A 25,542-nucleotide genomic window follows, 5' to 3' on the forward strand; every position below is an offset into this window, starting at 1 on the left:
ATCATATATAACGTGGCCAATATTGTTAAAACACGTTGGCGGGCTAGTTGGTTAGAATCCATGATAGAGTGTATAAGCGCAACTGAACGAGGACGTAGAAAGAAACAGATACACAGAGACAGCGCTTCAGTTTAATAGTGAAAAAAATACCTGCTGATCTTGTGTGGTTGGCATAAACGTGACATAATTTCAAAGTGCAAGCGCGGAAAGTGAAGCGCTGTCTCTGTGTATGTTTCTTTCCACGTCCTCGTTCAGTCGCGCTTATACACTCTATCATAGCCAATATTGTGTGGACATATTAAACGAGAGGAAAATAAAGGAGATCAAGACTGAGTTAGAGAGAACTTACTTGAGACGTTCTCTTGGTGATAGTAAAGAAAACATGCATCAAGAGAAGATAGATTGTTTCGTGTCTGCGGTTTCAGAAATGTATAGTACCTCGGTAATGAAATTGCTGACCGGTGTACCTCAGTGAGTACAGCGGTTAAAGTAATTGCCGTTTTCCAGCTGAGTCATCAAACGTCAATCGTAAAAGAAGGGCATTACGTCATGCTGAGATTCTCAAAGCAACTTCAGGTGGCATCACGAGCAACGGCAACTATGGGCCATCACAGCAGGCTCAATGGGTGCTGCCATGAATTGAAGACTGGATTGTGGCACCTGCCATTTGCAATACAATAAGCTGAAGGGAACCGCTTCTGCTCGTGTTGGATTCATTCTAAAAACATGGTGTCTGCAGTACAATGAATGAGTGAATGAATGAATGAATGAATGAATGAATGAATGAATGAATGAATGAATGAATGAATGAATGAATGAATGAATCATGTTCATTCAGAGACTTATCTCGCGACCTAACTGGGTGAAGAGTGATGGGTTATGAAACGGGACAACATGTGGCAGCGAGAATCTCCTTATATATAATATTGTAAACCTTAGTTGAGCATACTGCAGGAGCACCAGCGCCACCTCCGTGGCTTTGGTAGCTTCAGGGAGTGACCCAGCACTTCTAGGACTTGACAGCTCAAGTCGTCCAGCGTGGACCTGCGATGCTCCACACATTTTCGACAATCTCTGAAAACAATTGATTATTTGATTGATTGATTGATTGATTGATTGATTGATTCATTCATTCATTCGTTCACTCATTCATTCATTCATTCATGGCACTGGGTATAGCTATTTCGTCCTTCCACTGTGAAATAGTCCATGTAGTCAACATGTAAGAGAGAGGGGATATAAAGTTCGTCATAGGGTGTCTCGATGCGCACGCTCTGGAGCGAGTGCATTGATGAACTGTAGTATAGCAATGAGAAGCATGCATAGAGGTCGGGCTGAAGCACATCCGTCCAGCCACGCTACACTCTGCACTGCACGAAGGAAAAACATAGGTGAAGAAACAAAACTGCATGATGTCTGTTGATGAGGACTAACGAAAGAGGCTCAGCACTGTACAAGCACATAATTAACAGGCCTGTACAAACCTATACTGAAAAGGCATGCATACAGACTGAAAACTAGATTTAGTCATAATAAAAAAAAGACTTGCTGATCCTGTGTAGTTGGCATAAACTTGACATAATTTGAATGTACAAGCGCGGATGCGCTAGGAAGCACAAGTTGGCTACTAGCTAGCTTGATGCAACTTCACTAAGCTAGAATGAGCTAGCGCTGAATCAATTAAGCTATAGCTTATAGACATCTTCGTTATGGCTAGCACTCAATATGTCTAAGAACTAATGGTTTAGTCAAGTGTTCGACGAAAACTCTTCTGGCGAGGAAACATACTGGCGCGTAAAAAACATGCACTCGCAAAAAAAAAAGAAAACTAAATAACATGACGTTTCGGGCCCCGTACGGGTCCCTTAATCACAATGAAGATCTAAGCAAGGACGCGCGACTATTTATACGGTTCTAGCCACTGTGATGACTCTTAATTAGACATAGTCTGCGAAAAATTCAAAGCCATTGCCAGGGGCGCATCCAGGGTAGCATCAAAGGGGTGCCTTTCTCAAACGAACACTAAAAATAGCGGCAGAGGGGGGGATTATTTCGCGCTCAGATTTTTCATCTGCTCAGTCTGAGCAGGGAGTACTCTGCAAGTGGCCACCTTGTACACGCGTCCATTTCGTCTGCTACTGAAGTTCTGATGGGCTGGGCTGGGGTACGCGTGAGAAAGCGACAGGCGCTACCAGCTAAACAGCACTTCAGCAGCAAACAAAATGGACATGACCACTAGGACATTAGGTAGACACTTACAACCCCCCCCCCCCCAAGTCTCTTAAGAAAATCAAACGAAAGCGGTGTCAAGAAAAGCATACCTGCGACTAAGTCATGCCATCTGACGATAGGCATTCCCTTTTCATTTCGTATTACTGCAGCCTGTGGATGTGCCAGGACATTAGAAGAAACAAAAAGAGTAATCCGCTCGGGTGTGGCAGGCACGAAGTGCTTCCTCCTGAAGGGAACAGCGTAGCAAACTGCGCTGACACTGGAGAGTGCTTTGTGCGCCTTCACTTACTATACTGCCGGTTTCGCATATTGTCGCTGTTATAACGCTCTGGCATAATGCGCGGCCGGTGCTTGCGCGAGTCTTTGAGTTTCTTATGATATGACTAATAAAAATCGGGCCCCTCGGTTAACCCCCTTTCTTCTCGTTTATTACATAACGAGGGTCTCGAATCCGGCAACATTGATGCCTTCAGTAGCATATGTGGGTTTATTGACCAGTTGCCTTCACCCAAAAAAGATCACGTTCTCGTGACACCTGCGGCAAAAAAGACGTTCCACGTCGGCCGCCAAGGTCTGTGAGTGGTGGCGCTGGCTAACACTCCCAGGGTTCTACTAGGACACATAAATACCCAAGAAAGTGGATGGGAAAACGACGCCGCGGTAGCTCAATTGGATAGAGCATCGCACGCGAAATGCGAAGGTTGTGGGTTCGGTTCCCACCTGCGGCAAGTTGTTCTTTCATCCATTTTAATTTCCATTAATTTATCGTTTCTTTATTTCAGTTATTAAGCGCAAGTAATTTCCCCTATGTTGTCCTTGGTGTCAGTGTTTGTTGGCTTCTTACGATATGACTATATATATATATATATTATAAACATGCATCCCTTGCCGTAGGCTGGCAAGGGAACAAGAATTCATGATCGCCAATCAATCTGTAGTCTGTGCAGGAGTACGTTCATATAGGTCAATTATTCACAGGGGACCCTGGTAATGACGAGGAAATTTACAGAAGAATAAAAATGGGTTGGAGTACATAAGGCCGGGGCATTACGAAATCTTGTCTGGGAACTTACTGCGGTCGTAAGAAAGGAGAGTGTGCAAGCATTAAATTCTACCAGGGCTAACATATGTGGAAGAAGCTTGGAAGTAAACCAAGAAGCTCGAGAACTAGTTAAGCACCGCGCAAAAAGCGATGGAACGAAAAATGTTAAACGTAACATTAAGAGACAGGAAAAGTGCGGTGTGGATAAGAGAGCAAACGGGCATAACCAGTGTTCTAGTTGACAATAAGAGATGCAAAAATGGAGCTGAGAAGGTCATGTAATGCGTAGGACAGACAACCGGTGGACCATCAGAGTTACAGAATGGGTGCCAAGGGAAGGGAAGCGCAGTCATGGGTGGCAGAAAAGTAGGTGGAGAGATGAAATTAGGAAGCTTGCCAGCTCAAGTTCTAATTAGCTGGCGCAAGATAGGGGTAGTTGGAGATCCATGGGAAAAGCCTTCGTCTTGCAGTGAACATAACAATAAGCTGATGATAATCATGATGTACACGGAATGTCACATGGCCTTAAAAGTGTGGGCAAGCACTTTGCTGTTCCTGTTATGCTTTCTGCATCCAACAAACTGAACCACATCTGTTCGATTTTGGAATAGGGCGCAGGACACGTCAGTCAGTCAGTCAGTCAGTCAGTCAGTCAGTCAGTCAGTCAGTCAGTCAGGTCAAGTCAGTCAGTCAGTCAGTATATATATATATATATATATATATATATATATATATATATATATATATATATATATATATATATATATTACCAAAGAAAGATATAACGCGCGAAAGAAATCGCACGGAAAAAACTGGAGGCTGATGTGATGAAACGCACGTTTTTTAGAGCGAAGAGCGAGCGAAGAGCGAGCGAAGAGCGTAATGCGGGGCAAATACAAAAAAAAAACAACAACAAAGAAGCGCCGATTTCTTCAACCTCCAGTGCCCCTGCGATTAGTTTTGCTCGTTTCTTTTCTTTGGAATTGATTATGTAGAGCCAGGTCTTAAATTACGCTTTCCAATGTGCCACAAAAGTGCAGCATAATGAAGTTCATGAAATTGATCTTATTAGATTAGATTATTAACTAATTAACAATTGTTTCCTTTTAATAGTCGCCGCCGGAGCACCAAATAGAGCTGTGAGGCCTTCAGGAATCAGGACGCTAGCTCAGCCTGCTTTTCTGTGATTAGAACTATCCCTGTGAACCCCGATCGTCGGTTTGCGCACGGCGCAAATGAAAGAGGAAAGGAGACGGCGCGCACAGCTCGCTGGAATGCACGGCACAGCTGCCCCGCACAGTCGGGGCTGTAGGCCACTAGCCCACGTGGCCGTTACCTGACGCTCGATGCTTGGACATAGAACGGACATGTGTCGGGCGTTCCGGTAGTCGTGTTACTGGCTACGTTTGCGTTGTGTGTGCGGTCAAACGAATGCTAACGCACTGCTGTCGCACGAATCCCATTGGTCGCACTTCGTAATTTTTTTTTTCATTTAGTGCAGTTGAAATGAAGCCTGCGATATGTTCCAGAAGTGTAGAAGTGGGGTGGGGGAAACGCCAAGAAGGAAAGTGGAGAGACGGGAGGGGGGGGCACAAATGCGTTAGCCCAGGGCCATCATTTGCTTAATCGGGTCCTGACACATCCTCAACAGTCTCCGAAATAAAACGCTTTATTGATTCATTCGTGGCACTGGTTATGGCATTTTCATCCTTGCACTGTGAAAAGATCTATGCAGTCAGCGGGTAAGACAGAGGGGATATATCGTTTTCCATCGGGTGCCTGGATACGCATTGATTCCCCCTAGTTTAACAATGAGAAACATCCAGGGAAGTCGGACTGAAGCCCATTCGTCCAGCCATGCTATACTCTGCGCTGCGGGAAGGGAAAAAATAGGTGAAGAAAGAGGACTGCATGATGTCTGTTGATGAGGGCTAATGAAAGTTCAGCTCTGTGCAAGCACATAATTAACAGGCCTATCTAAAGCCTAAGTCCAAACCTATACTTTAAAGGCCTGCATAGACTAAAAACTAGATCAAGTCGAAAAAAAAATACTTGCTGAGCTTCTGCAGTTGGTGAATATTTGACGTCAATTTAGGTGCAAATGCGTATACACTAAGAAACACGACTTGGCTACTAGGTAGCTCCAAGCCATACGCTTAAAACCATCGGGGAGACGTTTAATTAGAAATAACCTCTGAGAATTTTCGAAGCCATTAGCAAGGGGCGTGCGCGAGGCAGCCTCAAGGGGCGATCTCACGAAAACGTGCAGTGAACGGGGTGGTGGGGTTCAATGCGCGCTCAAATTTGTCAGCGCAGAATTGCTGGCTTGCCACGGAAGCTTGTGTCTGGGGAGATGAGAGGGGGCAGAAAGCGCCCCCATGCCCTTTCTCTAAATCTGCCAATGGTCACTGCGTACCCGACTGGGCCTGTCATCGGGTCACGTATTGGTGCTGCTGTGGAACTGTGACAGTTGAAAGGAAAAGCACCGCTCACCCTCCTGAGCTCCGGAATGCTAGGCGTGCTACAGGAGAACCCACGGCACATTGCACGGGTTAAAAATATAGATGGCTTCCAAATCTTAGGCGAACCCCACACAGTGACCATACGTTCAAGATAAGGGTCGATGAATCACATTTCTATGAGATTTCATTATTTTTCGGATACCTGTTTTTTTGTCATTTGGCGTCACGTACGTACGTCACCACGATCCTAAGCCGATTAGTCTCCTTTCTAAAATTAAGCATTTGTCACAAATAAAATTACTGCTGCGTAGTCGCATGTGTACTGAGTACTGCGTAGTCTATGTTTTGTTAGCTGCCGGCTGCAAAAATGCTTGATCAGAACCAACTAATGCAAACAGAAAAAAAATGTTGCGTTGATAATGTACATGCTGTGAACTGTAGTATAACCAACACAAGTGTGTGTGTATATATATATATATATATATATATGTATATATATGCCATGTAGCTGGGCAGCACCAAGGTAATCTTGTTTGCCGTCGCTTGGAGATACTCAAATTATTTTTGACTCCACCTAAATAGACATTTAGTCTCAATTATTTATTCAACTGCTGAAATATTATAGTTAGATCAGAAGTGTCAATGAGAAAACTGTAAAGAGACATGAAAAACTCCCGAGACACGTTTCTGTTGCTCAATACGTGCTACATAAGAGCGTTTTTCCGAGCGTGAAAGAAGCCCGCAAATGCAAGCAAAGTGCCTCGAGCGGCCAGTTTCGCGGAATTTTGCGTGCATTTGCGGGCTTCTTTCCAGCTCGGAAAAACGCTCTTATGTAGCACGTATTGAGCAGCAGAAAGGTGTCTCGGGAGTTTTTCATGTCTTTATACAGTTTTCTCATTGTCACTTTTGATCTACACTCTAAGAACAGTTTACACCCTTTGGCTTGCCCCTTCTGCCACACAAAAATAATCGTCATCTGCCTTGATGCGTTTCCTTTCTTTATCGCTGCGAGCCCAGAACTTTCCAGTAACGAATGGCACGCGCGTTATCAGCATAGAACGGTTTACACCCTTTGGAGTGCCCCTTCTGATAACGCGCGTGCCGTTCGTCACTGGAAAGTTCCGGGCTTGCAGCGATAAAGAAAGGAAACGCATCAAGGCAGATGACGATTATTCTTGTGTGGCAAAAGGGGCAAGCCAAAGGGTGTAAACTGTTCTTAGAGTGTAATTATAATATTTGAGAAGCTGAATACTTAATTAAGACTAATTATCTAAGTAGGCGGAATGAAAAAAAGTTTCTGCAGAAGGGCCATCTGATTTCGCTCAGAAAAAGAAAAGCAAATGTCTGCAGTCGTCAAGGCCTCCGAGATAGCACAGGAACGCTTGTGCGGCCATTCTAGAGGACATGTTTTGCGAGCCGCACGTCACGGAACGCCATGTATGTGGCGCCAGATTTTAATCTCCGGACGTTTGCGCATTATTTTTGACTCCACCTAAATAGACATTTAGTCTCAATTATTTATTCAACTGCTGAAATATTATAGTTAGATCAGAAGTGTCAATGAGAAAACTGTAAAGAGACATGAAAAACTCCCGAGACACGTTTCTGTTGCTCAATACGTGCTACATAAGAGCACGTATTGCTGCGAGCTTTTATAGGAAACACATATGACCCTCTGTTGGGCAGGGTTTGCCCGTCTATAGCTCTGTTCTGATGAATTCTGATGATGTTCTGATGAAGCATTAGTTGGTTCTGTTTCTGTTGCTCAATACGTGCTACATAAGAGCACGTATCGCTGCGAGCTTTTATAGGAAACACATGTGACCCTCTGTTGGGCAGGGTTTGCCCGTCTATAGCTCTGTTCTGATGAATTCTGATGATGTTCTGATGAAGCATTAGTTGGTTCTGCTCAAGCATTTTTGCAGCCGGCAGCTAACAAAACATAGACTACGCAGTACTCAGTACACACGGTACTGAGTACCGTGTGTCCAAGCGACGGCAAACAACATTACCTTGGTTCTGCCCAGCTATGGTGGCATTTGCATATTCTTAAACTCTGGCTAAAGCTAGCTGGGACACCCTGTATACATGTCTGCCAATTCACGCATTCAAAATGTAGTGCGCAGAAACCGATTCTGCACAGATATATTAATGCGCGTTTTGAAGCGCGAACGTCCGGAGATTAAAACCTGGCGCCAGATCACATCCATGGCGTTCTGTGACGTGCGGCGCGCAAAACATGTCCTCTAGAATGGCACAAGTGCTCCTGTGTTATCTCGGAGGCCTTGACGACTGCAGACCGTTACTTTTGTTTTTCTGAGCGAAATCAGATGGCCCTTCTGCAGCAAGCGACAGCCAAAACAAAAACCACCATCGTGCACAGAGTCACCTGAGTCCAGACAAGCAGACGGCAAGTGGTTGGCGAGCGAACTAGCCCAGTTGCAGTTAGCTGCGAACTTTTGCTGATTGAGCTTCGTGGCTGTGTACGCGTCTCGGCTGAAAAGAACCCGCCATGTCGAAGGTGAGCTCAAAGCGTACGTTGATCAGAGTTCGAGGGGATGAAGCGACCAGTAATTAACTAATGAAAAACTATGCATTACAGCCGGTTCTCCTGTCCAGCTTTCTCAGTTCCTGCACCTGGCGCGTTCGCATCGGTGAGTTTTACGTTTCCTCTGATTACTGTAGTGTCCTCGAAACGTTTCCTGTACGGCGACGAAGGGCCGCATTGCGCGTGTGACGCACTGAAAAGAGCCAATGGTGTTAACTGCAAGGAAATCTGCCTCGATGTATTCATCAGAACAGAGCTATAGACTGGCAAACCCTGCCCAGCAGAGAGTCAGATGTGTTTCCTATGAAACTGTTGTTTGTTACTGCATCGTAGGCGTGGCATCACAACATGGGCGTGGCACGCATACCGCGGCTCCAATTTTTAGTATTGACGAATGCATATATAAATAATAACAATGTTTAAGTAATCATGCGTATGTTTCTTGCAGTCTTGGAAGTGAAGAAGATTGACTTCGAATTTCGGGCAGTGGACTTACAGCCCACTGGTGGTGAGCAGGTATGTGAAGAAATCCTGGGAGCAAAATGCGCGCGCCCTGTAAAATGCTTCACAAATTTAGTTCCGGGGAGCTTTGCAGAGAGACCTAGCTCTCTCTAGGCGTAAGAGATCAATTTAGAAAATTTGTCGTTTACAAAAGAAAATGAATCGCTATATAAGCGAACATGATAGATATAATTGCTTGTGCAGATGAATAAAGAATATAATCAAGTTTGCGCTCTAACACAGAAAAAAAGAAACGCTTTTTATTGCCTCGGGAGCAACTGGAGTACATGCTTGATCACTTACCATAGGTATCGCTCTTTAAAAAAATGGCTGGTGGTCAATACGTGCAAAAGAGACAGTCACCGATTGTCCACAGCCCTGCCAGGAACTGTTTCGCATGCTCAGGTACGTTAGACAACAATAGCTTCTTACTCGTACACCCTGCTCGCAAACAACCCTTTTTAGCAGTCTTGAGTGATTAAGTACTCTTGAGACTGTACGAGATAAGAAACGAACACTTTTGTGGCTATGTATATCACGCTGTTTATGGACCCGAGCAATACTATATGTTTGGGCACTTGAACAGGCCAAGTTTATCACTGAAGTTTTTTCTCGGAGCCACGTGGGCGTGTGCTCGAGGGGAGCAACAATGCTATCAAGCACGTCTGTTGATCGGGAGGGGGGGGGGGGGGGAGGCGGGGCTTGACAGAGTCACGATTTTTCACAAGGAGGCGCAGGTGTGCTTTACACTTTGTCACCTGTGTGAAAGGCACCCATGGGAAGGGCAAGATTTCTTCAGAAACATAAAGAAGCACTACTAACAGCAATTACTTCAATCTAACAAAAATGTACTGGTGCTTATCTTGTTGTTCTTGGCAAAAGAGATGCCACGTTGACGACTCCCTGTCGTGACTACCTTTTCAAGAGTCGCATTGATTTCGCATCTAAGTGGTATCACAATGGAAAGCTGAGATTTCGTACAGTACTAATAATAGGCGAATATTTGCTAGAACACGATGCAACGGCCGGCTGTGCTCGATTTGAAATGCAGTTTGTGACTCCTTAAAGTTGCATATTTAGGCAAAGCACACAAAAAGCGTTGAACACAGAAGCTACCGATAAAAAATATGTGCGTTTTATTTGAACAAAACACAAAACGTATGCAATGGAGAATACGCCCTTGATTATCATTCGTTCAGCAACAACAATGTGAGCTAGAGTATTATCTAGGTGTGCAATGAAGCCTCTGACGCCACATGGGGCTTACATAAAAAAAATGACCAACTCTTCCCCTACTAGAAAATGGGGGTAAGCGAAGCTTGTCCTGCGTGCATATGTCACGGTTAAGTAACCCACGGGTAACGGTGCCGGATTGCTTCGGCCTCGCGCTCACTCAGCTCGGCATCTTTTTCTCGTTGCTGTCGGATTGCCTCGGCTCGGGTGGCGCTAGCGGCTTGATCGGCGCGTCGACGGCAAGCCCTTTCGTGGGCGAGTTCTCGCCGCCACTCGTCGAACGCTGCCCGTTCCTCGGGGGAACGCACAACGCGTGGCCGCCCCCTCCGTTTTCCGAGACTGAATTGAACGGAAACGAAGCCGGCGCAGCGCGCGCTATACCGTTTCCTGCCCTTTTCCTCCACGCGGAAACAAACGGCTCTGATTGGTTGCCGCGTGCTGTGAGCGCGCGCACATGCAGCTTGAATCCTTGCTAACCACGCTCCGGCACCGGCGCAGCTGTCAACCGATCGAAGCGCCTTTTCCCGCAGCTGCTCTGCTCTGGGAGCAACTGTTTTCTTTTTTTTTTCTTTTGCGCGACCACGACAACGGCACTTGTGAACCAATACAAGCTTCGCTTGAAAAGAGGTGTGTGTGGAATAATAAAAGAGTTTTGTTGCACCCAGGTTGCTGTCTCATATCTTTGACGTTTGATCCGGCAGTGCTATTGTTCTTTCTCTTCTTTTTTTGTTCATTTCTACTACGTCTGCAACATGTTATGTCCCTTTGCAGGAGGTTTGTGTGTGAAAACATGTTTGATTGCGGCACCTCTGGTTATGCAATGTCATACACTTCTTCGAAAGAAACATGCCATATTAGGGAGACTCATTGTGACAGACAGCAGGGTCAGCAACTGAGTCAGGATTACATCAGCTAAAGAATGCGTTGGCCTCTCAATGGGATCAAGCCTTGTATGAGGTGAAAAAGAATGTCAATTTTGTTTCACAGAACAACGTATGCATATGCTTGGTGAAAGTTGGGAGAATTAGTTTGATAGAATCTAAAATGGTTATGAAAAGTCCTGGCAAAAGAAGGCATATATTCACAGGAAGTAAAATGAAAGCGGAAATTGTCACTCACTTTAAAGTTGCATGAAGCTACAAAAAAAAAAAAGCCATACAGGTTTGTAAGCAAAAAAGCTTTGCAGTTTGCGAAAAATTTTGTCCATGTTCCGGGAATCAAAAACGGTATCAAAGCCGGAACTACCGCCTTTTGGAGCAATTGGTCCACCATCTAAGAGGAAGTCAAAATTGTCAGAACTACACGTTATTTTGGCTCCCTGTCTAAAAAAGAAAAGAAAATTCCCAGAGATGCTTGAGGCTGTTCTCGTGTGGAAACGCGAAAGCACTGTAATCGCTTTGGGGAAATGTCTTCGCTTAGGTATTCATCCGCACGTCGTTGTGCACATTGCAATTTCCACGGCGTTCCTTTTGAGACATGTTGGCTGTCGTACACCTCATTTTAGATACTCGTGGTTTGGCGTCGAGGGTGTCATTGTTGGTGTTGTTTCCTGTCACTTGTGTGGAAACCCACTATGAGCAGTTGGCCAAGAAATGGATATGCAGAGGGCATCGGTCCCATTTCGTGTTGAAGGATCGTTAGTACGGGATAAAAGACGATGACGACAGTGACCCGCAGACCATCAAGGGTGATCTTGGACTCTTGATAATAATCTTTCATGTCTAAATTCAAAAGCTGCTATGCGCTTGTTCGCAGCCAGTCTCAATCAGCCATATATCTCACTTTTTAACATCTCGTCTGTAACTATACCCTCGTGGAATACCATAAACTGTGCTGAAAACAGCGACCACATTCCTATTATTTTGGAGACTGATTTCTTCCTGATTTATGTCAGAATGCGAAAATAACCCGTTTGTAAATTACTACAAATTTCAAAAGGACTTGAAGTCTACGATGCTTTCACGTGCGAATATGCAAGATGATGTTAGGGCTATGAGTATCTGTGCAGTTTTAAAACGTTCCTTGAAGAATGCAGCTTTTAATTTAAACTCCAACACAGGTAAATCCTTCAGTCCGTGGTGGAATTCAATATGAACGTGGGCTCAGCGAAAACAAAAAGCTGCCTGCAAGAAACCTTCTTGCAATCAATGTCCAAACTATTATAGTAATCGGTAATTTGCTGCTGCACCTTTCAAGCGTACGACAGATAAAGCCAAAGATGTGTATGCTGTGTATAAGTTAACTTATCTGTCTAAATCTAAAAACAAAAAAGCCCTTTTTAGATTTTTACGCTCTCAAAAGATAATTCTGGTTCCAGGAAATATTGGCTCTTTTGTCCTTTCGCCACGTGAATTGTCCAATTTATTGGAAAATATTGGAAATGAGCTACAAGATAGATTTACTTGAATAGTTCCACCGCACCTATTCAAACCATTAATTCTAAAGAATTTAGGGAAGTCACATTACAAAAATTGGCGGCTGTTGTTCGCTCTCTGGCTTCTTTAGCGCGAGGTCCAGGTGAAGTTAGTATAGCTGTGATAAAAATTATAAGTATTCTAAATCTTCTAAGAACAAATAAGCCGTTTTTAGATTCTTACGCTCTCGAAAGATGATTGTGGTTCCAGCAAATGATGACTCTTCTGTCCTTTCGCCACGCGAATAATCCGAATTACTGGAAAATATTGGAAAGGGACTAGAAGATAGGATTCACTTCACTAGTTCCACCATACCTATTTAGTATTTATTTACTTATTTATAGCGGGTCTTCATCGTCCGGGTGTAAGCAGAAACACGGAGTGCCACAAGGGCCAGTGTCATCTCCTGTTTCATTGAATATGCGAAGACATCTCTTTTTTTCGCATTGAGTGATGTCCACATTGACTTTATCAATCGCTACAAAACTACTTATGCACCCTTGAAACTTGTAGGTATAATATACCTATATCTCTGGACGTCATAAAAGTGCACTTCGCATGAAATTCGCATTTCGCTTATGTATGGTCAAGAGTTCATTCTCCATGTGTATTTTCTTGAATACGTACCTGGGAATCACGTATGACGGGACACTAGACTGGAGAATCCACATGGAAAAAGTCGCATCTAAGGCAACTCGTGTCGTGGGCCGATTGCGTAAGATCAGTAACTGACGGTATATGGGCTGCGAAGACATACATTAACTATAATATATAAAATGCATGTGCGACCCATCACGGAAGTTGGGTGTGTCTTGTTTTCCGGCAGCCCAGCTTCTAAAATTCACTCTGGTTTTACTTGAATGGGAAGCTCTGTGATTGTGCCTTGGACTCCCAATGCTTGTTGGAAACACCGTTCTCCATATGGAAGCCCGAATACCGTGTTTAAAAAGTAGATTCAGAATCCTTACAGTCCAAACGTACCTAAAAATTTACGATTCTCCTCAAAGAAGAATAATGTATGTTTTCATTAATGAAGCAAGTTCATTTCTTTTTGCAAACATTGGTCGCGACTGCACACCCCTCAGATCGTATTCGTACAGGAACAGCCAACAATGAATGTGCAAATTCAACGTATTCAACCAAGAAATCAATCCAAGGCAAGCCTCCGGATAGAATTTGACAATATTTTCCCCTGAAATGCTAAACTAAGACCATACCAATATTTAAATGACCAATTACAAGATTACGTTTTTCACTTGGAAACAAGCAATACAGCAACCACTGAAGCTTCACTTTCCGAAGAAAAGGCTGGAATGCGAATTTTCTCTCCTTCTCTTTGTTTGTGCTTTTCTATTCGCCTTCCAGATCACACGTCTATTTTCATAGATAAGTTATTGGCGATTGTTCTAGCGCTGCGGAAACCTCCCGCTAACCAATCGTCAGCTGTAGTAGTTACAGATTCTCTATTGATATCTTCGTCGCTTTCCACGGCAATGAATACAGCTATCTTACGTGTGTTCCAAAATGTAGCGCTTACAAGTTTATAAAAAATTATTTGCTGTAGGTTCCTGGCCACCGCGGTTTGTACTTAAACTGAATGGCAAATTTATTAGCAAGAACTCCTTTAGTTGAACCTTTGATTCCTGTTTTACTGGATACAACTACCCGTCACTGCATCGAGATACAGAAAATTTTGTTCGCAAAATGATTTATGCAAACTATCGCTGATACCCATCTCCATACTTTCAGCATCTCGGTTTTTTGCTAGAATGAACAGCGGTGTCCCCTCGGCAATGGGAAGTTACATAGCCCAGAATACGCTGTCGTATCCCAGAGTTTGAATTTCTTTTTATTTACATAGAGCTGGTCTGACGATGTCCCCTCTTTGGCACGAGTGTAGGGAAATTGAATCAATAGACCGCTACTTTTTTTATCATGCACACGGTATTCACACCAGAGAAAGCTATTACTCGAAGCTTCACTCTACAAAATCGGATTAAGATTAAGCATACCAGTATTATTGTCATATGGGGCCTCGAAACTAGGCTATAGTCACAGAGACGTTTGTGTCGCAGCATTTGATTATTTAACTGAAACAAAACGGTTACCCTGCTAATTATTAATGCGATAGCATTAAAGGCCTCATGTCGCAGAAAATCCGGCGTCGGCGTACCGCATCCGGCGTTCCGCGCCTAGCGACGGACGTCGTTTCGGCAAAAAACAATTTCAAACCACGCCTACCCAACCATGCAGCTAGGCTCTCCATGTTACGCAAGAAAGTTACCGAACTAATTGAATTTATCAAGGTAAAATACGTAGAAAAATCGTAGTGTACGACTTACACACAACCTACAGACATGATAGCGTTACGTGGAAACACACAGGCACGCACGCACGCACGCACGCACGCACGCACACACACACACACACACACACACAAACACACACACACACACACACACAAACACACACACACACACGCACACACACACACACAAAGCTCTCTCCGTGCATAGCGTTCGCTGCCAGCGTTTCCCGGTAAACATTACGATACATAAGGTGCAGTTCCCAGGAAGCGTGAGGAGTACTCGGGAATCTGAATGTACTCGCGTTTCACTCTTAAAGGCGAAGCTTAAGCGTCTTCTAAAATTTTTATATTTATATTACATATCAGATCTGCATTCGTTTCACCTGAATTGGTTTCTCAGAATTCTTTACTGAAATTAATTCTGTCCTTGATTGTAGCCTCTTCTAAGATTCACTTTCCATGCAGTTAGCCTGGCTGCTCGCTAGCATACTAATCTAGTTATTGCAACATCTCCTTTTGTTATTTTTTCTTTTATTTCGCATTTCTCGTTTTCAAATAATTTCTTTTAGCTACTTCCTGATGCCCGATTCTTGGCGTAGCACTCTTAGTGGGTGCGAGCCATGACAGAGGTCGATCATCATCATCGTCATCATCATCATCATAAGAAAGGAGACACGATGTCGGGTTGACGTCAATCCGAGTATTTCTTGACGTGGTTTTACTCTTTGCGCCGTCGGCCATTTTTGGTGCAATGTTTTGGTCACGCCAACGCCGGATTTCCGCGAACTCAGGCATATAATGCTATTGCATTAAAAAACCCAAGTCAAATTGCTTTGCTTTTGTAATGCTGCGATTGGATTGCCCATCCGCCGTAAACTGAAGTCGAACACTTGCAGATAAGAAATGTTACGGAAGGTGAACTATCATTTATTGCAGCCCTGTTAAAGTAGTATTGTCACAACGAATTATCGGATACAATGAAATACGTAAATCTAAAATGTTTCTTGCCAATATAAGCATGTAACGAATATATGCTTATACCATGTATTGGACATAATGAAGGTGTCTTCGAGTAGGATGTGGATACCTTACAGCAAAGAACCTGTGTTACTGCGTTACTGTGTTACTTACTGTGTTAAGAACCTTATTGCTGCAACACATCAGCCTCCTTGGAAACTGTACGCAGCATTATCTTTAAGGCCTCCGCCATGCTTCCCGAGAAAAGAAGACCAAGTTTACAGAGATATTACATCGTCGGAAATGGAGCCAGTGAGCTCCATACAGCCTGCTTGAGCTCTGTCAAATGCTACTCTTATAGAAGCTAGATGCTGTCACAGTTATGATCACATGTTGCCCTCCCTCTCTTGCAGGAAACTGCGAAATTCAAAGCGTTGAACCCAATGGGCCAAGTTCCTGTTTTGCTTGTCGACGGAAAGCCCATCAGCCAATCGGTAAGGCTGCACATGTCAATCTTTGCTGGAGCCATGCATAGTTAAGCAAACTTTCGCTTCGTGAATGAATTTGCACCATGAACTCCAGCGGCGAAAAAAGTGTAACAACGAAATCGGAAAGAAAGGAAAGATGCAGCTGAATTCTGTCTGCCTGATTTCTTCTCTAAGCTTGTTCACGGCTTGAAATTGTGGTGCATTACTTGTTCAACGATTAGCCGAACTTTAAGCCCTAATTAAACTAATTGGTTGTTTAGCTAACACTGCTGTCTGTCCAAACCATTTGTGTTGCATAACTAAGCCCTAGCATCATTAGCAAATCAAGCCACGTCCTGCTTTCTAATTTTGTTATGTTTGTTTTACATTGTATATTGCATACATTATCAGGTGGTGTGTGAAACGGTGTACTGCAAGTTTCATCCTTCATGTTCTGTACTGCTGGTGAAATGTACGCATTTATCTCATAAATGCAATAGTTGTTTATTCTAACTGTGCTAAGTCAATTACTTTTGTATTCTGTGCTAGTTTTTAGGTTAGTGCTACTTGGACCAAGAAGATATGTCTGACAAGGCAGCTCTTAAGCGAAAGATACGTTAGGCAGGAAATTGTGGTGACGACTTGACAAAAAAAGGCTTTGTATGTTGGTGAAATCCTAGAATGGAATTATAGAGACGCCCTATGTTTTAAGTGGCAGGAGCCGGCAAAGTCTAGCAAATTAACGTTGACGTGCAGCAAAGCTGAACAAATATTTTTGTCCTACTATTTCGCAATTTCCTACAAGAAAGGTGCAGCATATTTGTCTGGCTAACGCATCTACCAATATGGACAGAGATGTACTGTCAGTGTTTAGGGCCTCCACGAGAACTGGAACTGCAACGACGAAAGCGCCTTTATGTTTATGACATTTCAACAGAAAACAAAAGAGAAGAAGAACGTGCAAGAAAGGCATTGTATAAAGAAATATGGTCGATTTATTGTTATCCATGCAGTAGGAGGACCCGCCGTGGTTGCTCAGTGGCTATGGTGTTAGGCTGCTGAGCACGAGGTCGCGGGATCGAATCCCGGCTACGGCGGCCGCATTTCGATGAGGGCGAAAACACCCGTGTAGCTAGATTTAGGCGCACGTTAAAGAACCCCAGGTGGTCAAAATTTCCAGAGGCCCCCACTACGGCGTGCCTCATAATCAGAAAGTGGATTTGGCACGTAAAACCCTATAATTTTTTTTTAATGCAGTAGAAGGAAACAGCCAAAGCCGGGGCATTTAGCCGTCCCAACTGGGTCAAGTTGGAATGCGGGACACTTTGCATAAGTCCGCACAGCAGGCCCTCCTATTCGAACCCAGATACAATGAACACCTTCATTGCACAAAATGCGTTCACTATATCAGAAAGTTCTTATAGTGGGACTTGTCTTCAAAACTACCTATACATTACTCGTCAAGGCACAGAAAAGATGCCGAAGTTTTTTTACTTCGGAAAATGTCGCGAACACCATTCACTCGCAGAAATTGGCGATTTAATTCTGTTAAGTAGTCCTCATCCGGCATTGGTAGTGTATGAAACTGTGAATGCAATTGTAGGCAAGCCCTCTGGCGTATATCAAATGCTTCAATGAGCTATTAAGACGGACGGCGTCAAGACCACTAGGGGCCAATCACAGGCATGTCTAAACACCGCCACACTACAATTCAATCATTGTCAAATAACTTAGATGGCAACTCATCAACCAGACTTTCTAACTTGCGAAACTTACAAAAGGACCATCAATTAGAACTACTGAAGTAGTGCCTCGTTCACGCAAATCTTTTTTCATTCGACGGTTTACACAGTAGCACAGAGTGAATGACAGAAGAGCACAAACTTACTTATGGTGTGTAGGGCGTTATAGCAGTGATTTACAGGAGAAGCTGCCACGTCTTGCGACTGTACGTGTTGGGATCTTCTGCGTAAGCTATTGCAGAAGTAAGTGATTGAGCAGAGGTGACAGAAAAACGGTAACGTGAAAAGCGAAAACTGCTAGAAGATTTTACAAAGATTAAAGAATGGTTGAGACGCAGATTACATTTAAAGGGTCCCTGAACCACTTTCTGTCGCACTCAAGAAATGCATTAGAAGGTAAATGACACCATTTCAGAAATACTTTGCTGCAAAAAGCTATAAGTAGCTCATTACGAAGCGGAGCCCGCTAAGGTGCCTAACCAGGTGCGGCCAGGAGTGAGTGGGCGCTGGCAAGCGTGTGTGTGGTCAGACCTTATGGTCCTTATGGTCAGACCTTATGGTAAGTCTCTTATGGTTCGAGGTTAGTTGAGTGCTGAAAACTAATCGAAATTAGCGAGACTGGAAAGCTGCGACGCCGATGAGCAGGGTGGCCAAAGCTTCATTCCTACGCGGGCGGCCGTGGCCAAGCGTGAGCAGACGATAGTCGGCTGCTTCCCGAAGTACGTAATCATTATCAAAATTCAAAAGCAGATTTTGCTTATTTTAACCTGTTTATTAAACTGCGTCAAAATACGTGCATAGTAACATTATGAACAAGCGCACTGATCCAAACACCCTTCTTGATTATTGTCAGCTATTGGCGATGCAATAGCAGCAGCATATGGGAATCTGCTATATTACGAAGTAAAGCGTCTAGGAAAGAGTGAGTAGTAGGCTCCTGTTGAAAATAGAGGGTTTAAGACAAAGCTGACTTTGCGTTCCGCTTGCGAGGTCTATGCGTTGTGCACGACTGTAAAATTTAGCTGAAGTGTTAACCGCAGCGTATGCCATCTGTGGACTGTTTCTTCACCAATCCCGAGGCGTGGTTCAGGGCCCCTTTAAAGAGAGCATTTGAAGAAGAACTCTCTCACTATATGAAGAAAAAAATTAGCCTTGAAAGGATACCTAACGAGTGTAAACAGCTGATTTAGCGACGCTTTCTGTAGTGTCACGTATAAGGAGTGTTGCATAAGCTATCGATGTGTTGTGCGCAGGTGGCCATTATGGAGTACTTGGAAGAGAAATACCCTGAGCCAAGGATGCTGCCCGCAGATCCCTACCAGAGAGCAAAGGTGAATGTCCAACTGCAGGGACAACCTTGTTGATTGCTGTGTCTCAAAATTAGGCGCATTTTTCGTGTGTTTTCATATGTGGCTCATCATGCCAGACCAGTGAAATTTAACTGAAATTGTGTGAAGAAGGCATATGCATGAAGTGTCGTTGCATGTCGTGTTTTGTTTACTCACTTATGTAAGAGATACTGCTTGCCATGTATTACTCTGCCTTTGACAAATCTTTGATTTCGCTGCTAGAAGCAATGAAGAAATAACTGAAGGCAGTAGTGACAAGGTTTCCTAAGGCCAAGTTTACTGCATTGCGGCCTGTTTAGTCAAGATACAATTGCTGCCGTGTTTCTGGAGAAAAAGAAACACGGTATTATTTCTATGGCCAAGGGAAAAGGAAAAGTATGGGCTGTGTGATACATGCACACACACAACAGTGTTCACACCACATTCAAAAGCAGTTGAACAGTCTGGTCATTTTCAACTAGTAAAGCAGCTGTAAAGCTTTCTGCGATAATGACGCTCAACATTATGGTTCCAATATCTTACCTTCGTTTAGCACTCTGCCGCACAATAGTGTTGGAGTACCATGGAGGGAGTGCCTTTGGCAGTCGAAAGCATGGAGTGGTACACGATATGTTCAATATTCTTGTCACAACCACCAAACATGCTGTCCGTCATACCACAAGGAAAAGGTAGTCTTTCATAGATGCAATATCCGCAACTACAAATGGCATACTGCTGAAAAAGACGGTACGTAGGACTCGTTGGTATTGCATATCGAAACTACTAACAGCGCGAAACGGCACGAACTACACAAGAAAGTTAGACAGACAAGCGCTTGTTCGTGTATCTTTCTTGTGCAGTTCATGCCGTTTCGCCCTGTCAGTAGTTTCAGTACTGCTGAAGTTAAAATTAAAAGACAAGTTACATTAAAAGAACAGCAAACAGAAAAGTGTGTTCAAGAGTATTTGTAAATTATGCTTTTACAGTGCCATAAAAGCCACTCATACCTTGAAAGGAGGTGCGATAGTCCAGGACAGACGCAAGTTGAAGTTGCCGCACCAGCTTTCTGTGACGTCATGGGTTTTCACGGCTTCTGGGCGTGCCCTGTTCAGTTTCTATCTATCAGGATGGACTACTTTCATATATGCCCATCTGGATGAATTACGTCAGGAGCTGCCAAGAGTGCGAATAATATTTTTACAGCACCATTTACCTCTCAACTTTCGCTTGCAACTGTATGCATCGTTCACTCGGTTTGTACGTTGTTTTCTCAACGAGCAGGTCGAATTAGCACCCTTCATAGGTGTTTTAGCACAAGTTGTATGCCTTAGTTAAGCAGTAGTGCATTTACTTTTCCTGCAGTGTCGTGAGGTGGTGGAACTTCTCGTTTCGGGAGTCCAGCCCCTGCAGAGCATCATCCTGATACCTCTTCTCGGCAAAGTGGAATGGAAGAAGTGGGCCGACCGGAACATCACACGTGGCTTCACAGGTGAGTGAGAAAAACTGTAAGTAAACTGGGAATGCTGCGGTCTGTGGCCAGATATTATATATCAGTGCGCGCCATGTTTTTACAACATGAAGATTGATATAAAAAATGGCAACATTCCCTTCAGGTGAAAATTAATTTTCATCAGTGCTTCTGCTTCTGATTCACTATTTTTGTGCGTACTATTATGCACACGAGCACCCAAAGAGGAGTTGCATGCAGATCAAATGCTAAGCTTTGCGCAGACCACTGTAAGAAGTGTCCACTTTCCTGCATTCCCCAAAACAAGCACCATCAGCATCCTCAGAGTCCAATTGAATGAGGAGTCGTTCTGAGTCTTTTGTGTTCCCAGTAAACGTGATAGTAGTTGAATATTTAGCTCTGTCAGAGAAATTGTTGCTATTTTCGAAGGAATCTGCATCTCGTGCTAAAGTTAAGAGGGTTGAATGATTGATAAAGTGGCGATGAAGTGGCAAAAAATATTTTGCCAAGCTTGCCCGGTGGCATAAATGTTTATTTCAATAAAAACATGGCGTCCCTCCTCACAGAGGAATTGCAGCATTAGCCTGGCAGGCATAACGTCCCTGAGCCAACGACCACAACTGTCTGTCTGATTCACTCGTATTCGACAGCCAGAGCATCTGTACGAGCTGCAATAGTTGACATCTCGCTCTCTTTTTACTCCTTTTTCCTTACCCGCTGTAAAGTTTCAGTGGCTAGGGTTGCGCTGCTTAGACAGAGAGTGCAGGTTTGATTTTAACGCAAAGTGGCTGCATTTTTAGGGGGGTAAAATGCAAAACCGCTTGCGTACTTACGTTCAGGCGCGCATAAGTAATCTCAGGTGGTCAAATTTAATCTTGACACTTCATCCAATATGGTGTCCCTCATCACCCACCGTGCAGTTCGCAGATGTTATTCCTTTCAGGCAATTTTTTTAGATTTTGTTTCTTGAACTCATCTCCTACGTAGGTGTTGCATTTCACGAACATTCAAGATTATGGAATAAGCAAATTTCTTAAGTTTTTCTCTTGACTTATTTAGCATACTCTCTGTGTAAACCAAACTCAGGGTCAATTCATTAAAAACTTGCAGCCCTGGAAGCCATCTTTGCAGAGACGGCCGGCAGATACTGCTTTGGAGATGAGGTGACATTTGCGGATGCCTGCCTGGTACCTCAAGCGTGCAACGCATACCGCTATGGTGTGGACATGACACCCTTCCCAACGGTTCGCCGCATTTACGAGGAGCTTCAGCAGCACCCGCTTGTCAAGAAAGCTGATGCGTCGTGTCAGCCAGACACCCCTCCAACGGGAGTGCCCAACACAATCAACATATTCAAGGGCCCTGAGGAGCAATAACACTACATAATGACCATGTCGAAGTCTATATTTTGGCGAAATTACGTTAGCATTGTTTAGAGAGGTTTCTTGAATTCTTGGTTGTGGACGCTTCATCTCCATATAACTTCCCAAAACTTGTTTGGTAGACCCTGATTATGGGAGGAATATGCGGAAGAGTTCAAAGCTGAGCCGGAACGAACCTGCGAGTTAAGCGAAGTACTAGCAGAGAAAACGTGTATAAACTTGCGTCTGAGATTTCATAAACGGGATATCTCAGTTCCGAAAATGGTGATACGTATCCTTCACTGAATGCAACAGTTCAGTTGCAATGGTCATTTTCTGGTCTAGCAAAACTACCACGGTGATAGACAGGCCAGCAACCTAATCATCTCATTCTCAAAGCTGCTGCACGTGGCAACACAACATTCGGAAACTGTTAGGTGTGTGGGAATATTCGAACAACAAGTCGAATAGTTTCTCATTCGAATGGCTCTTCGAATCGAATGGGATCTATTAGTAAATGCGAATACTTTTCGTATAAGTTTGGGATATCTCAAAAGACGAACTGCACCGAAATAAACATAAAATTAGCGCAAAAGTACGATAAATTTTGACCCCCGCGGGCGTAGTATAGACACATAAAACACGAGAACTTGCGTAGTATAATAGGCTACGTCACTTAAATGTGCATACTTTACAGATCGTACAGCGGTCATTCGCCCTCTCTGAAGGGCCCTGCGCATACGAAGAAACTAATTGTTTGCTCCTGATGCTCCAAATGGTCATTCATCTGTGCTTTTAAAAGAAACGCTTCCCAGCGTATTATGTAATGACCGAAACTTCTTAAATTTAATAACACTTAGATGTCATCATCGTTTTATATTAACTGTGATGGGAGCTATTTATTATTCGAAAACTATTCGAAAAGTATTCCATTCGATTTGCTTCTGGAACTATTAGATTGGTATTCGATTCGGCCTCTCAAATCACTATTCGCGCACGACTACAAACTATGGATATTTTTGTAAGAAGCACGATGGGCGCTGCCATGAATTGTACACTGGACTGTTCCATATATCTGCCAGTTGCACTGGAAGCAAGCTGAAGCTAACAGGTGTAAAGGCTTTCGCTTGTGCTTGATTCTGTGCAGGAAACAGGTATTCGTGGTTATAGTGTTTCCTGCAAAAATTACTATGAAGGGAATTCCTGGTGCTGCAACCATTCAGCTACCATAGGAATCATGGGTAGTGAATAGATGTGTCGCATCGTCGTGCTTGTGGCTTATTTGTGGCAATATTTCTTATGCTCTGTCTCCTATTTGCGAGCAGTCAATTTTCTAAACACGGCAAGATGACGAGTCTCTGCGTATCTCTGCGCCCATGCTCAATCATAGCGAATTCTTGTATCTGCAATGCGGTAATTTGTGAAAGATGATGGAAATGTGAAGTCGCAAACTTGTTCGAAGCCAGAAAGATTAACTTTTGACAAATCCGTCTACTGCGCCCATCATTTTCGTGCTGGTTGAACTATCATGCTAACAGTTCTCGAATACACACTAGTGCACAGACGACGAGGACACATTGGCGCAGACGCGTCCGCCATAGTGCGCCGAGCGATGCACCATTGCCGTTTTCATACCATCGCTCTTATGCAGACATCATCTTAGGACTCTGAGACTGATTCCAACCAAATAAGTGAATTGTATTAGTCCGACGTATCGGAGCCTATTCGGCTCCCTCTTCAGAGAGAGTCAGGAGAGTCAGTCTCAAAGTCCTAATCAATTTCCCAACCAGACAGGCAATTCTGTCGAAATGTTTAGCTTGCATTCATTGTCGCGTACTGCCCCTGCGATGCCGTCGTGTTTGTTCTGTCGTCGTCATCCCCGCTTCGTCGTCCGACTCTCGTCCCGCTCTCGTTGTCATGCCGTGATCATCGCGATGTCGTCGTACAGGCTCATACCATCGTCATCATTCCAGAATCGTCTTTTCATTGTGGCCATTACAAAAAAAAAAGCATGTCATTTCTTCATTTCGTCAATCGTAATCATATATGATTTCGTCATTCGATCGCGATCATGTCACCGTCATCACACCATAGTCATAACTGCGGCGTCATATGCATTCGGTGTCATGCCGTTGTCGTACTATCGTTGTCAGGCCGTAGTTGTCATGCCGCCGTCGTCGCGCTGTCCTCTGGTCATTGTCATTCTTTGAGAATCGTCATCCCATTGTTATGTCCTCGTCGTCAAACCGCCTTAATCGTCGTTCCGTCGACGTCGTTCCATCGTAATCCTGCTGTCGTTATCCAATCGTGACGATGCCGCTGTTGCCATGCCATCGTCGTCATTGCGTCGTCGCCATGCATTCGTGATCGTACCGTCATTATACAGTCTCCGGTGCTCCAGACGGAGTCACCGCGACGCAACAAAACTTCTACGATACTGCGGGCGCAATAGACCTCTTTGTGTCTGGAAACAGCGTGACGTCACTGCGAGTGCCCCTCCCACCTGCCACACCTTCGAAGTGGGCGCTGGTTGGCAAAAAGCGTTCATGTTACTTGTTCTCTCTGCATGAGTGCGCTGCTTGTATATCAACTGCCGCGATCGTAATTCCGCCATAACGCTTCTTTTCTAAGTGGCAGCAGCTACGAACTGTGTTTAGGAAGTATAATCGTCCCCTGTTTTACCGTCACAACAACGCTAAGAGTGCATATGGTTCTCTTAAGTCAGCATGTAGTGGTTTCCTACCAAAGTGCCGCTTCCGTAGTTCAAACAGCCACAAAAATTTATTGCTCTTCGAAAGCTAACATTTTATCACAGAAGATCCAAATTTTCAAGGTGCTGTAATGATGTTTCGCTTACCCGACTGGTTTCGGACGAATACTTGTGTTGCATTGTCGTGAAGGTAGCAACTTGCACCCCATATACACTGAAGAGTTAAACAATATACAAGAGGAACTTCACCTATAACTATTGGCCATACCCCTCAAGGTAGCTCAGTGGAGCCGTCGTACGCAGTGGAGGCGCCTAAATTCCGATATGGATGAAATGCAAAAGCACGTGTTACCGTGCTTTAGGAACACGATAAGAAACCCCAGGTGGTCAAAGTTAATCCGGAACCTTTTCTTACAGTGTTCCCCATAAGACACTGTGCAGCTTAGTGATGTTAAACGCCATAATTTAATTTCAATCATTAGTCAGTGTCATGACAATGTGCAAAGCGAATTCGTGCATAAATACATAATCTATTGCATAGTAGCTTCGCTGTGTCTCTTGCCTCCCTTTGCTGCTCTCAACTTTTGTAATGACCAACCTTTGCATGTTTATGTGCATCATCCCAGCGTAAGGTTAGTGCCGCAAAAGGTAAGTACAGCAATAAACCCGCCTTCATTCCACCCTGTGAAAGTGGATATACAGCGAAGCTGTGGCCGACGTTAGACAACATTACACAAGTGCCACCACCACGTATACGTCACGCACGCAC

The 25,542-nt window shown here is 44.0% G+C and overlaps 1 protein-coding gene across 1 annotated transcript; it reads left to right on the forward strand.

The window, feature by feature from the left end:
• The first annotated feature begins 8,109 nt into the window (after nucleotides 1-8,109).
• LOC142587879 (maleylacetoacetate isomerase-like) lies at nucleotides 8,110-25,316 on the forward strand. Its single transcript, XM_075699200.1, has 7 exons — nucleotides 8,110-8,257; nucleotides 8,339-8,390; nucleotides 8,733-8,800; nucleotides 16,111-16,191; nucleotides 19,160-19,237; nucleotides 20,597-20,723; nucleotides 21,813-25,316. The coding sequence occupies exons 1-7, from the start codon at nucleotides 8,249-8,251 to the stop codon at nucleotides 22,076-22,078; spliced, it is 681 nt and encodes a 226-aa protein (XP_075555315.1). The 5' UTR covers nucleotides 8,110-8,248; the 3' UTR covers nucleotides 22,079-25,316.
• Nucleotides 25,317-25,542: the final 226 nt, after the last annotated feature.

This window comes from Dermacentor variabilis, chromosome 7, assembly GCF_050947875.1.
Source record: "Dermacentor variabilis isolate Ectoservices chromosome 7, ASM5094787v1, whole genome shotgun sequence".
Lineage (NCBI taxonomy): Eukaryota > Metazoa > Arthropoda > Arachnida > Ixodida > Ixodidae > Dermacentor > Dermacentor variabilis.